Here is a 14,855-nt window from a genome sequence, read left to right on the forward strand (position 1 = left end):
AACCAGTGAGCTTGGAATTTGTTTGCGTACGGAGAACAATATTCAATCTGCCTGAAAAAAAAACACCTGCAATAAAACAAGGCTAAGTATTGGTACTGCTGTCCAGGATCAATAAATGCAGTCTGATTTCTACAAAATGCCTTTTAACAACACAAACTCGAGTTTGATGCAGCCATTCCATTATACCAAAAAATACAACAGGATACTCATTAAATAACAATGCATTTGAGGCTCATACGTGGCATCTGTAAATCCAAATTCAAGCAAAGAGGGATTCAAAGTGAGGACACATACCCGTATGAGTGAGGCTGTGTCTCTCCAGTTGGTAACGCTGAATAAACCTCATGTCACACATGGAACAAGCATACGGCTTCACTCCTAAACACACAGAGCATACAAATATTAGCTATCTTTCTGTTGCAGTTTTAAAATACGCATTAGCAGATTCAATACCTATACATTCACATCCTGATTTCATGCATTCCAACTTAAAACAATTGCATAAACAATCACTTACAAGGGAAGTGCAATATAGTCTATAAGTATTTTAAAAGGTGTCCCTCTCCTTGATGTAACTTCATCTCATACAACCCTTTTCTATAAAACTACAAAACAATGATCCTCTGGTGAAAAACTCTCCCTTGTTTAAGAAGAGTCCATTATATGAGGAATTGTTCAGAGATCACAGCCCCCCCCCCCCCCCCCCCCCCCCCAAAAAAAACACATGAAATACATTTTAAATACAGTATATTTTTATATGAAGATTTTTTTCAGTGGACAGTAGTTTCCAACAAAGCCTCTTAATTCACTTTTAGCTTGAGAATAGGGATTACCAACACCAAGACATCCCACATTTCTGGGGGGTAATTTTGTCTAACCCTACAAACACGGTGGCAGAACATTTGACATAGCAATGGGTTTTGGGGGTTGGGGCTTCAGATATGCTGTACATTACACTGAAAAATGTTGCGCCAACAGCTCCAATAAAAATGTATTTAGGATGTAACAGTTATCATACCCATACCCGTATGAGTGAGGCTGTGTCTCGCCAGGTGGTAACGCTGGAAGAACCTCATGTCACACATGGAGCAAGCGTACGGCTTCACCCCTAAGTACACACAGAGCGCCAGACTTTACAGTATATCTAAACCAATAATACACTAGCACCTGTGAGTATAAGATGTGTTTCAAGAACACTATGCATGTATTAACTTGGTCTGAAATGAGCAAGACACAAAAATATGGAAAACTTTAAATTGTGTGGCAGCATGGCAACTTGTCCTTAATTAAAAATAAACGTTCCATATAAAGACTGGAAGTAAAATAATTCAAACTTGAGACTCATGGTCATACAGGCAAAATACTGAAATGGTTATAAAGAATTAATAAACATTTAAGCTAACAATAAAAATGTATGAAAAGTTTCATGTAAAAGCTAGGTGTCTCAAATATTTTAAAATGTTAAAAGAAGAATCCAAACTCGAGACTCGTGGCCATATGTTTGTGAGATTATACCCATAGGACTTAAACTAATGTTTGTGTACCAGGTGGAAACTACGTGTGAGATGGGTACGGTGAGCGAACCCATACCAGTATGTTTGAGGCTGTGTCTTGCCAGGTGGTAACGCTGGAAAAATCTCTGATCACACATGGAACAAGCGTATGGCTTCACCCCTACATACACAAAGCACCAACTTGAAAAAAAAGTCTACATTTAACCTTATATTAAACTATAGAAATGTTTGTTGACAAAAATCAACAAAGACAGCCAGACATGTCAGAAGAATAGCAGCAATTACACTAATCTGAGACGTCACAATAGCCATGAAAATCCCACTCTGAGATACGACATTATTCAACACAGCTGATATAAAGTACATTCAAAATACTGAAATGGTTAAAGAAATTCATAAACATTTGCCAGCGTCCCTGAAAGTAGAATTCAGAACTACAGCTAACAAATGCAATTTTCCACTAAATGCACCATCCTGCTGAAAGGTTATTTAGGTTTTGCGGTTTCAAAACAATACGTTGGCTATATGCGTGTTTTCACCAGTACTACTTTAGGAATCGGCGTATTGGCGCTTAAACAGCATTAGTGTAGCCCTATGTTAAGAAAGGTACGGGGGGTGGACCCATACCCGTATGAATGAGGCTGTGTCTGGCCAGGTGGTAACGCTGGAAAAACCTCATGTCACACATGTTGCAAGCATACGGCTTCACCCCTATACACACACAGAGCATAAATATGTTGCTAGCCACCAACATCCTGGTTTTAAAATATCCACCAAGTTGTCACTCAATGATGCCAAGCCTTGTAGACAAATATTATTTTGTAGTATAATGGCCTTGGGCAACAGAACTATTGGAAGAGTTTAGATGTAAAACACTGACTAATACATTAAAAACTGATTGAAGTCGTAAAGCATTGTACAAAGCATCTGAGATTGAATATCACAAATATATTGTCAAGCAAGTTGTGGCCATGGAGTCAATGCTAATTAACTTCAGGTTTCCTCAACAATGCTTTTAGATGTAAGAGCTATGGTGAGTGGGCGCATACCCGTATGAGTGAGGCTGTGTCTCGCCAGGTGGTAACGCTGGAAGAATCTCATGTCACACATGTTGCAAGCATACGGCTTCACCCCTATACACACACACACAGAGTATCAACATTAGCTAACGCTCCTACTGCAAAATGTGAAAGACATTTCAAAATCCTGAACTACAAACCACACATTTCACTAACACGCAAGGGTTGAATAATTCAATCACTAGCACCATAATGATTGGTTCTGCAATCGGCAATTATTTATTAAGTTCTATTAACACAAGCAAGTCTTCAAATAGTGTTGAATAGCATCAAACATAGGAAATCTACCGCAGAACATTAGCCAGCAGTTTATTAAATTAAAAAGCAAGCTAACAATAATTTCACTGGGTTCGTCTATAAACGGGTTGGGCATTTGTCTTTTTTACAGATAAATCTGTGCTCAACTACAGGGCATAACAACTGGGGAAGGCTTAGACTGCTGAAAACATGTACATTGACATAACATTGATATAACTAGTCACATTAAATCTGATTGAAGATGGTGTTTGAGACATGATATAAAATTTTAGTTTTGGGAATATTAATGTTTAATATGAGCGCAAGATCGAGACTGCTACTCCAATAAACCTCATTAAAATAATGAGATCAGGTTGACAAAGCCACATCTACATAAAGATTAGCTAACTGCCCTCAACACCTGAATATGATTGCATGTTACTTAAACTTAAGTATTTAACATTTAAAACAATATGTACACAGTGGTTACACTAACACTTAAGGACATGTCTCTGTGATTCACTGAACGCAATGCATCGTTGATGATCGTTGTGTTTGGACAAGGTTTGTTCAAGATTAGCTATACAATATGCTTTGCTTTGGGGAAACGGCTCAGTTTAGTCAGCTAGCTTTATTTCAATAAGAAAACAAGCCTGGGTACATGGAAATCATTACCAAGAAAATGGTTATTATTTACAGTCTGCACTGATCACTAAAACCTTCTGCATCCAAGGCGTGCACTTACATGCCCGACATCAGTGTGACGTAGACCAGAAAACTGTCTGTATTGTAATAACTGTAGGCCAGATAGCTAGCAATTTTTACCAGGTTTGCATTAAAGAGCAAGATAAAAACACCTCAAAACAATATATCAATACAGGTTACAGTGAGCTGAAACAAGCCAGTTACAATTTGCCACATGGCAGCTTATTGTCATAACTGCCACAGCTGGTTAAAAAAAAAATGTTTGAACCAGTAAACATGTCTACCTTGGGAACCCTAGTGCTGCCATCCCTGCATTTCAGTTGCACATGCCACCTTGCACTTACAATTTGCTCGATTGCAGACAGAATTGCCATTTGCCAGAATTGCATTTGCCTCATCGCACAACTATCCATTCCCCACTTGTACATTCATTATACTTAATACTTCAACATTTTCTGCACCCCCCCCCCCCAATTTGCCTTTTGTACATTTAGAATTGCCATTTGTACTATATTTGCCTTCACTGCCATCTATAAATTCCACTTGTAGTGTTTACTACACTTAATACGTGTAAATATCTTGCCCTCTTCTGTTTGCCCTTCTGGTAATGCTAACTGCATTTCGTTGTACTGTACTAATACTGTTCAATGACAAAAAAGTTGAATCTAATCTAAATGTTCATTTATAGTTACAGCTTTGAATAACAATGAGTAAAATTGACAGTAAAATCAAAATAGATAAACAAATACCCTTGAATGAGTACATGTGTCCAAACAGCACTGGAAAAAATTAAGAGACCATTCCTAATTTTTCTTAAATCAGCATCTCTACATGTATGGCAGCCATTCCATTCCAGTGACTGTTAAATTCCAACACAGGCACATCTCATCTTACGTAATGAGGTACTGATTAGGTGATAACCTGAACCAAATCTAATTTAACAAGGAAAAATATAAAAACCACTGCTGTGGTCATCACTATCCTCTTGCAATAGGACCAGCTGGATGGCAAAAACAGTGCAAGTAGTACTTCAAAGATAATCGGAATAAAAAAAGTAACTATTCAGCATGACAAAGGAGTTGAAAAGAAAAGCTTTGAGTGAGGAGTTCAATTCTGGCGTTACTGGCAGAGGGATACAGTGAGCGTCAGGTTGATTTAATCCTGAAAATGCGAAAGACGGTGGTTCATAAGAACAAGCAACAGACATTGGGGACAACAAAGCTACAGACTGGCAGAGGGCGAAAACGATTGTCCACTGACCAAGATGACGGTCAACTCATTCAAATGTCACTCAATAATTGTAGGAAGACATCAAATGACCTACAAAAAGAATGGCCAACAGGAGGTGGGGTGAAATGCACAGCAAGGACGGTTTGAAACATGCTCCTAGGGGCATAGCTGAAATCGTGCATCTAAAAGCCTTTCATCAATGAGAACCAAAGAAGATCCAGGCTGAAGGGTGCAAAAGACCATAAGGATTGGACCGTCGAGGAATGGAGTACGGTCATCTTCTCTGACGAGTCAAATTTTCAGCTTTGCCCAACACCTGGCAGTCTAATGGTTAGATGGAGACCTGGAGTGGCCAGCCCAATCTCCAGACCTGAACCCCATTGGAATTTGATCAAGAGGAAGATGGATGGTCACAAGCCTTCAAACAAAGCCGAGCTACTTTAATTTTTGTGCCAGGATTGGCAAAAAGTCACCCAACCGCAATGAGATAGACTGGTGGAAAGCATGGCAAAGCTGTGATTAAAAATCAGGATTATTCCATTTTGATGTTGAAAAATGAATATGAATTTGTTTTCTCTGCATTATTTGAGGTCTGAAAACAATGCATATTTCCTGGGTTATTTTGACCAGTTGTTATTTTCTACAAATAAATACTCTAAATGACAATATTTTTATTTGGAATTTGGGAGTAATATTGTCAGTAAGTTTATAGAATAAAACAAAACTAGTTTATTTTACTCACACATACCTATGCATAGTAAAACCAGAGAAACTGATCATTTTGCAGCTAGCTAGCTATATACAGTGGGGAGAACAAGTATTTGATAACCTGCAAAATCGGCAGTGTTTCCTACTTACAAATGTAGAGGTCTGTAATTTTTATCATAGGTACACTTCAACTGTGAGAGACTGAACTGTGAGAGACAAAAATCCAGAAAATCACATTGTATGATTTTTAAAGAATTAATTTGCATTTTATTGCATGACATAAGTATTTGATCACCTACCAACCAGTAAGAATTTAGGCTCTCACAGACCTGTTAGTTTTTCTTTAAGAAGCCCTCCTGTTCTACACTCATTACCTGTATTAACTGCACCGGTTTGAACTCGTTATCTGTATAAAAGACACCTGTCCACACACTCAAACAACTCCAACCTCTCCACAATGGCCAAGACCAGAGAGTTGTGTAAGGACCTCAGGGATAAAATTGTAGACCTGCACAAGGCTGGGATGGGCTACAGGACAATAGGCAACAACTGTTGGTGCAATTATTAGAAAATGGAAGTAGTTCAAGATGACGGTCAATCTCCCTCGGTCTGGGGCTCCATGCAAGTTCTCACCTCGTGGGGCAATGATTATGAGGAAGGTGAGGGATCAGCCCAGAACTACATGACAGGACCTGGTCAATGACCTGAAGAGAGCGGGGACCACAGTCTCACAGAAAACCATTAGTAATATACTACGCCGTCATGGATTAAAATACTGCAGCGCACACAAGGTCCCCCTGCTCAAGCCAGCGCATGTCCAGGCCCATCTGAAGTTTGCCAATGACCACCTGGATGATCCAGAGGAGGAATGGGAGAAGGTCATGTGGTCTGATGAGACCTTTTTGGTCTAAAATCCACTCGCCGTGTTTGGAGGAAGAAGAAGGATGAGTACAACTCCAAGAACACCATCCCAACCGTGAAGTATGGAGGTGAAAACATCACTCTTTGGGGATGCTTTTCTGCAAAGGGGACAGGACGACTGCACCGTATTGAGGGGAGGATGGATGGGGCCATGTATCGCGAGATCTTTGCCAACAACCTCCCTCAGTAATGGCACTGAAGATGGGTCGTGGCTGGGTCTTCCAGCATGACAACGACCCGAAACACAAAGCCAGGGCAACTAAGGAGTGGCTCCGTAAGAAACATCTCAAGGTCCAGGAGTGGCCTAGCCAGTCTCAAGGCCTGAACCCAATAGAAAATCTTTGGAGGGAGCTGAAAGTCCGTATTGCCCAGCGACAGCCCTGAAACCTGAAGGGCTGTTAATTTCTTAATCGTATCATGCAGTACAACGGTATGTAAGCATCTGCATTCGTTATGTTCCTCCACTCATTTATTCTGGTTTTCCTTTAATTTGTCACTCATCTGTATATAAGCCACTTGACTATAATCACTTCTACTGTAATTACATTTCAGTGAATGAAACCAACATAAATAGAGAACTAACTATGTCGACCCTGCTGCCCCAAGCAAAGGCTAACAGAGTTAAAGCAGCAAATTAACTTGACAAAGACCAAACACAACCATCAACAAAAGCAATCTTATACATTGGGTTATTTAAATGTTTGTCAAGATTATTATTTGAATCCATTCGTCAATTATCTTTTTTCATCAGCAGATCATCAGTCCCAGAGCCTCAGAAAAAGTAAGGTAGGGTCTTCCTTCCCATAATAGAGCATACAATATCCCCATACACTTCAGAATTCATCCGGCCATGCATGCCCATGCCATTACACTGAGTCCACCGTGTTTTACAGACGATGAGGTATGCTTCGGATCATAAGCCGTTCCAAGCCTTCTCCATACTTTTTTCTTCCCTTCATTCCGGTACAGGTTGATTTTAGTTCCATCGGTCCAAAGAATGCTGTTCCACAACTGCATTGGATTTTTTTAGATGCTTTTTGGCCAAGTTTAATCTGGCCGTCTTATTCTTGAGGCTTATGAATGGTTTGCACCTTGAGGTGAACCCTCTGAATTGGCTCTTGTGAAGTCTTCTCTTTATGGTAGACTTGGATTAAGAAATGCCTACCTCCTGGAGAGCGTTCTTCACTTAGCTGGATGTTGTGAAGGGGGGTTTCTTCACCAGTGCATTCTTTTTTTTCTCAGAATGTAGCAGAGGTTCCTGCTATCTCTCTGATGGATTTTTTTTGCAGCCTAAGGATGGCCTGTTTCACTTGAATTGAGTGCTCCTTTGACCACATGTTGTGGGTTCACAGCAACAGTTGAATGCCACACCTGGAATCAACTCCAAACCTTTCACCTGCTTAATTGACGAAGAAATAAAGGAATAGCCCACACTTTCCATGAAACAGCTTTGAGTCAATTGTCCAATTACTTTTGGTCCCTTGATAAAGAGGGGGCTACATATTAAAGAGCTGTAATTCCTAAACCCTTCATCCAATTTGGATGTGAATACCCTCAGATTTAAGTTGAGAGACTGCACTTGTTAATTATTTAACTATAACTTGAATATATTTTGGTATACAGGCAAACTAACTAAACTTCTGTCAGTGTCCAATCATTTCCGGACCCAACTGTAGCTTATTGAGGTTAAAGTTCACACACTCCTCAATGATATCACTGCCAAAGAACAGAAGCTGTCAAATGCACCGTCAGGATATAATTATTTTTGTCTCTGATTTGTTTTGTCTGTGTTTTTGGTCGTGCTGCATAGGCTTGCTGCTGCCTACAGGTTTATAAATGTTTCAAGTAAGGTGTGTGAGATTGTTGCCAGGCAAATTTAGGCTAGGGCAACATAACTAATTAACCAATGGCAGAAATAAAAGATTTTACTGGTTGAATAAGTGGATTCATTTTGCAGCCCTACAACACAGCCATCAGCCCTGTCAATATACACACAGAATTTTTCCTGACATTACCAGCAAACCAATCAATAAAACTACAAAAATAATCAGTAACAATCTGTAGCAATATCAAGCAATAGTCAATTACATATTCAACTATCGAGTCATGGAAAACAACCAGCAAGTCATGTGAAAGGCTTGGACATCAAGAGACTATTCCCTCTGTGGGCAAGAGACTGAAACATTCTCAGTTTCAAACATTTTAAAGGTCAAATATATACATACAGACTGTAGTATAACTTTGCATTTCTATAATTTTCTATTATTTTTGTCCTAGCTGTAAGAGGTGTCATCCTGACCTCATGAGGCTGGAAGACCACCACTGTAAAATATCTTTATAAATTTATACTCAATACATTTTTACAGAGAGGCCGCTCTATGACAAAACAGGTGTAAAATAGGCAGCTTGTTTTATGTGAGATGGGTATGGAAAGAAGACGCATACCCGTATGAGTGAGGCTGTGTCTCTCCAGGTGGTAACGCTGGAAAAACCTCATGTCACACATGGAACAAGCATACGGCTTCACCCCTATACACACAGAGCATACAAATATTAGCTATTCAATCTGCACAGAATTTGTAAAAATGTCATACCAAATCGCAAGGTTCTAACTATTAAGGAAGATGTATTTGAGTTATAATAGTTTACAAGGATAAACATATGGCCTAAGATTTTTATAGTTTAAGAAATTTGTTTCAAATCCAATTTATTTTCCAATAAGAAAGACTAAATGTGATCTCTTCAAATGGTTTACTTACCAATATCAAAAAATATATATAATAGTAACTTGATGTCCATGCAGTATATTCTAGTAAATCTCATACTACATAGAAAAGGTGCTTTTAAACAAGCAACACCTAGCTAAAGCCTGGCCGAAGCAACATTTTCCTACAACTGGGGACTTTGTGCAACCTCCTGTATCAATCTACAAACATTTGTACAAAATAGACCATTTGTACTCTCACTGGTGTTCGGGGACCCATTTGTCAAACTGTGATGATAACCCCCTCTTTTATACAGTTATATGGTGAAAGAAAATTTGAGCTTTGTTGGAAACGACTGTCCAAATAAATGACAAATAAAGCACTGAATACCCCGTATGCTAGGGTTCCGGTGCAGCCCCACAGGTGTAGCCCGTTTAGTGAGTGATGGGTACGGTAAGAGGACGCATACCCGTGTGAATGAGGCTGTGTCTCTCCAGGTGGTAACGCTGAATAAACCTCATGTCACATATGCCACAAGCATACGGCTTCTCCCCTAAACCGAAAAGTACCAGTTTTAGTGAAAGGTCCCCACAGAGAACACCAAAAACTGTGAATCAATCTGACACTAGACAAGCTCTTTTAGGAGTCCATCTGATAACCTTAAAACAACCAGTCTCTTAACCCAAACCGGTGTGTCTGTTGGACTTATGTATTTTCCTACTGTATTAGCCAGGCATTTAAAACAATTCCCTATGTGATAATGGAGAACGTCCTGTTGTGTATGTGGCCTTTGTGTTGGGGACAAATACCTGTATGAATAAGAATGTGTCTCTTCAGGTGATAGCCACTCCGAAATGCGCCGTAACAGTGATCGCAGATGAAGTTTTTCTGCACTTTGGATATTGGACAGTTCCCGTTCTCATCCACAACCACCACCTAGGCAGGATTGCACAGAATAAATGCTCAGCATCAAAGTGTAGACCTACACCACACAGACATCTACTAAGACATCCCAATAAGCACGCACTTACATTTTGTTTATAAGGAAATTAAACCAAGTAGGGTATTCCGGTATGCAAAAAGCCAGCGCAGACTTATAGGCTACGTCAAAAAAACTCCGGACAAACATTCCTGTTTAATAAGAGGTAGTACACAATAATGTTATTTTCATAACCATTCTGGCCATTTAATGCACACAAAACCTACAGCCGGCCTACAGACAGTACACCCCCACCACACGCTGCTGCTGCTGCTTCCCCGCTATCCCACAAGAACAGTTATTGTGTTACCCTCCCCCTTTCCTCTCCAGAGAACCCCACCCCCTCCACATCTCTGCACTCCTCCCCCACCCCCACACAAACAAAATATGTGCACACTCAAAGGCACCAACTCGGCCAGAGACAAAAAAAAAAGTAATAATTGCTCATGACGGCATATAGAGACAATCACCCACATAACCCTATCAGTCTGTTCAGAAAACAAAATGTCATACAGAAACATTTTGGCTTAAAAATGAAGAGACACTGACCTTCCCACCCCTCCCCTCTTGCTCTCGCACTTTACAGGGCGTTCCCGACTTCCTGTTCTTCTTTTTCAGCTGCATGTCCTCGTTGGCCCTCATCTCCTTCTCATCCAGCAGGCGGGGGGCGTGGAAGTCGCCCTCCTTCCGGATAAGCTAAGGAGGACAGACAAGAGGAAGAACATTGAGTCAGTTGGAGAAAATAGTTTTTGTTTCAATAACCTGGCCATTTAAAAATCAAATAACCGCACATACATGCGTGCGCATCAGAAAAGAAAACAAGAGGGGAAAATGTATTTTCGTTAAAATTATTTTTCTCAATATATAAAAACAAAACATGACATGAATCCCAATAGTGAATTTTTAGCAGGATTAGGCTGGTGGAAAAGCACAGGCACACTGAGCAAAAATATAAATGCAACGTTTCTTGATATGCCACAACTATCAGGTGGATGGATTAATTTGGCGAAGGAAAAACACAACATAAGGGGATAATTTAAATAAAGGGTGCACAACATTTGAGAGAAATAAGCTGGCTACGCACAGGGAAAATGTCTGGGAGGTTTTATTTCCACTCATAAAATGAGACCAACACTATACATGGTAAATCTATATTTTGGTTCAGTGTAAATGAAAGCACTACCACCATGATTACTTTCAATCAATGTATATAATCTGGCATACCCTTGTATTGTTGAATACTATTCATACATATACGCCGGCCAGAATAAGCATGTCCTTGACATAATGGATACAAGTTACTACAGAAACCTAGACAATGGTATATGTCCATTAATAATTTGGCATTTCAGCAGGTGACTATCCAGGTTTCCATCCAGCTGACAGGCAAGTAAATGTATGAACTCCTCATGGTAGGAGCAATCCCTTTATGTGCAAAAGTAAACTTTGTGATCAATGAATGACGTGCTGGGTGGTCACCTACTATCAGCAGCAGGTAGCCTAGAAGTCAGAGCATGACAAATAAAAAAAGTTGCCACGCCGAACCCCTGAGGCGGCAAGGTCAAGCATTTGTTCTAAATCCGTCTGGGTAAAAGCCAGTGCCGAATTACAAACATTTTAAATATATGACTTTGGAAGAATACAGTTTATTCTTAGTGGTCCCTCTAGGGGAATATGGGAATCAAACCTATAATACTGGCTTTACAAGCTCTACAAACTGTGTCCCACAGGACTTATGGTGATATGATCAATGACGAGATGTCTTTAGACAAACTCTGTTTTCCATAATAATGTCATTTGGCATATAAAAAGTATGTTTACTCAGCACTACTTTACACACTTTTAATCGAGCACATGTCAGCCTGGTGGAAACACACCACTGATTCAACAATTTGCACATTTTCTAAAAAGGAGCACACTCATCACATGATCACCCCATTGAAATGACATGCTCCATCAAAAACAGTTTTAATAAGTTGTCATCTAGTCTAAAAGTGACCGTGTCTCAGATCTCTCATCACCAATCCCAATGAAAATAAGGTTCAGGTGTGCAGCAGGTCATTTGGAGATGGGAATACAGTGCTCTGCAATGTTGTAATAAGCTATAATTTGGTTGTCACAAATTTTGTCTTCAACAATGATTTGTTTGCAAGATGGGACTTTTCAGCGGACATGAAATCTTGTATGTTCATGTGACCAAAGTGCTCCTTTAATGCAAATTAGAATGGGATGGAAACCTAGCTAACAATAAAACAGCAGTCCCCTCCTCCCCATTAGCATTGCCCAAAAGCCCCCTAACCAGGGGTGGACAGCTCATTCCAGATGGCAGGATCATGTGACTCTGAGGACCACGTTCTGGGCCGTCCCTCTGGGGTGGTGGTCCATGGCCAAGCGGAGCCATCATCTTCTTGGGTGGACCAGCCATGGAGCTAGCCTGCATCAGGGCCATACTGGAGAGAACAGCCTCACAGCCAAGCAGCCCTGCCTGGGAACAGAACCGAGCTGAGTCAGGGACCCATCCACTATTGATAAGACATAACTAGAACCGGTCTGGGGGTAAAGAAGTGCTAAACCAAAGATTAAAACAAACCCAAAGATGGCAAGTATTACAGTTACACCCAAAACAGTATCAAACCCAAAGCTACAGACTTAAAGTATATTTTCAAACACAGAACAATATATGACGACAACATCCTGAGTGACAAAAGATATAAAGCAGCCTAATAGCAGGCTTTATGTTTGTTGTCATTTTATCACTATATTTTTTTGCTGGAAAACAAACCCATTTCATATGGTCGCGGACTGAGCTGCTGGGCAGGTGTGACATTGCAGTGGGAACGGTGTATGTGAGGGCGGGGACGGGGGCGGGGACAAGGTCATCCAGGGATCCGTCAATCAGGATGGTCAGTCTGACGGGAGGCCACACCCACCTCACTCATCTAGCACTAAAACTGAGGAAAAGGAGGATGTGGACAAAACATGAAAACACACAATAATAATGAAAAAATGGTTTCGCGATAATACTTGCAGCCAATCACAGACTAACTACTCCAAGCAAACAAAAGATAACAGCATCTACACGTATTGTCAAATGGTTAACTATTTGTTTTTCATTGTCATCAAGATACTATTAACGTTAGCTATGAATTAAGATTTTGAAAGGGCAGGTCCTACAAGTTCAGAACCGTAACGCTAATATAAATTAATTGAGAATGAAGGGCTGATACTATGAGTAGGCACACAGCTAAAGCACATTTTTCAAATGAAACCAATGTGGCACCCACATACTAGGCATTCTAATGGCTAACCCTCAAGCTCTGTTTGAAACCCTCAATGTTTCTTTGAGCAACTGTCTGTAGGTAGGTAGTTGACATAAATTGCACGCAGTAGAACAGAGGTAGCCAACGTTAGCAATACAGTAAAGTTAAGTATTTCCCTGCAGCTAACTTGATACCGAGAGTAATTAACTACCTAATTCAGTATCTAGTCCACTAAAACGTTAAGTGTGTTGAAAGGCATCACCCTAATGCTAATGAAATGCGGACCCTCAAGTAACGTTTACATAAATATTAACAGACGTAGCTAGCAAATACGCTGGAAATACTAGATGGTTTAAGGGACATTTAAATCACTAACCTATCAATTGAAATACTTTCTCCAGAAATCACGGAAACAAAACATCGAGCGTCTACAAGCTAACGCTAGTTAGCTAACGTTAGCTGAAACATATAGCTAGTAGCTAACGCGTTGGCCTCCACGTAGTTAAACTACACATAAAATCTTACAAACATCAGTTGCATCATCAACAAATCGAAAAATAATGATATCGTTACGCTATTTCGATGTCATTATATCTGGATAAATACAAGATCGTTAGATAAAACCATTTGCGATATTGCGATGAGACGAGGTAGAACCAAGGCGACCGAGCAGCTAACGTTACAGCAAGATTTCGCGATAAAGGCAGATTCGTGATGGTCGATGTGCGTTACTCCCCCTCCCCACCACAGTCTACGCTAACACAACAAGTCGTGTCAGTCACTCCTTTTTACTTAGACACGAAGGTTGCATTTTGCAAATATCGTTTGATTTACCACTAAACATACACCATCCAAAATTACTGGTGATAATCTAACGTTATTTTTTATGTTTACCTTTTAATTTTCCTTGTCTGTCGTGGTTCGACGCCCGTCGCCCGAGTTCCAGTTTCTTTCAGTTTACAAACACAGGAAACGCCACCGGATGTGCTCCCCTAGGAGAAACCTGCATATGTGATTGGAGAAAATCGGTATGCGCGTCTACCATGCCAGGTTGGTGAAGATGAAAACATTACTCCATTTTAGTTGGGATCAATTAACCGCTTAAAGCATTACTTTCTGTTTAGAAAGGCTTATTGTTGCCTCGACTTTTAATGGATTCCAGCCTATTGATATTCTTCCACAAAACGATTGTATCACCTCGGCCTTTCCTAAAAACAATGTAAAAGCATTGTCTGCGAGAATTTATAAAGGGCGTGAATAAAGGTATACAGTTTGTAATTCTGAACTAGAATAATGATATACGCTTAAGCAGATCACCAAAGCTAATGCAGCCATGTGTATTTTTCATATGTGGTGCCTTCATAACCTGTCGAGATTGGGAATTTATCAGAAACGACCTTCCAACTGTCCCTTAGCCATGATGCACCGCCCCCATGGGGCTAATCGGTTTAAGGGCTTATTTACATTAGGATACATTTCCCGAGACATATCGAAGAGGACTCGAGACGATTATTAAA

General features: G+C 40.2%; 1 protein-coding gene across 22 annotated transcripts in view; it reads right to left on the reverse strand.

Moving 5' to 3' along the window:
* The window catches only part of znf740a (zinc finger protein 740a), a 33,018-nt gene extending 18,364 nt beyond the window's left edge, over nucleotides 1–14,654 (reverse strand). For 4 of the 22 annotated variants that reach the window (XM_034287278.1, XM_020055485.3, XM_034287277.1 and 1 more), the window contains exons 1-12: nucleotides 14,233–14,644; nucleotides 12,861–13,029; nucleotides 12,378–12,563; nucleotides 10,628–10,774; nucleotides 9,909–10,035; nucleotides 9,569–9,652; nucleotides 8,840–8,923; nucleotides 2,564–2,647; nucleotides 2,142–2,225; nucleotides 1,591–1,674; nucleotides 1,025–1,108; nucleotides 295–378 (exon numbers count right to left, since the gene is read on the reverse strand). In XM_034287278.1, coding sequence (XP_034143169.1) covers nucleotides 295–378; nucleotides 1,025–1,108; nucleotides 1,591–1,674; nucleotides 2,142–2,225; nucleotides 2,564–2,647; nucleotides 8,840–8,923; nucleotides 9,569–9,652; nucleotides 9,909–10,035; nucleotides 10,628–10,774; nucleotides 12,378–12,563; nucleotides 12,861–12,905 — 1,093 coding nt within the window. In that variant the 5' untranslated portion in view covers nucleotides 12,906–13,029; nucleotides 14,233–14,644. Of the gene's footprint in view, nucleotides 1–294; nucleotides 379–1,024; nucleotides 1,109–1,590; nucleotides 1,675–2,141; nucleotides 2,226–2,563; nucleotides 2,648–8,839; nucleotides 8,924–9,568; nucleotides 9,653–9,908; nucleotides 10,036–10,627; nucleotides 10,775–12,377; nucleotides 12,564–12,860; nucleotides 13,030–14,232 lie in introns of all 22 variants that reach the window. The other 18 variants (XM_020055474.3, XM_020055472.3, XM_034287268.1 and 15 more) reach the window with 12 other exon arrangements.
* Nucleotides 14,655–14,855: the final 201 nt, after the last annotated feature.

The sequence above is a fragment of the Esox lucius genome, chromosome 17 (assembly GCF_011004845.1).
Source record: "Esox lucius isolate fEsoLuc1 chromosome 17, fEsoLuc1.pri, whole genome shotgun sequence".
Classification (NCBI taxonomy): domain Eukaryota; kingdom Metazoa; phylum Chordata; class Actinopteri; order Esociformes; family Esocidae; genus Esox; species Esox lucius.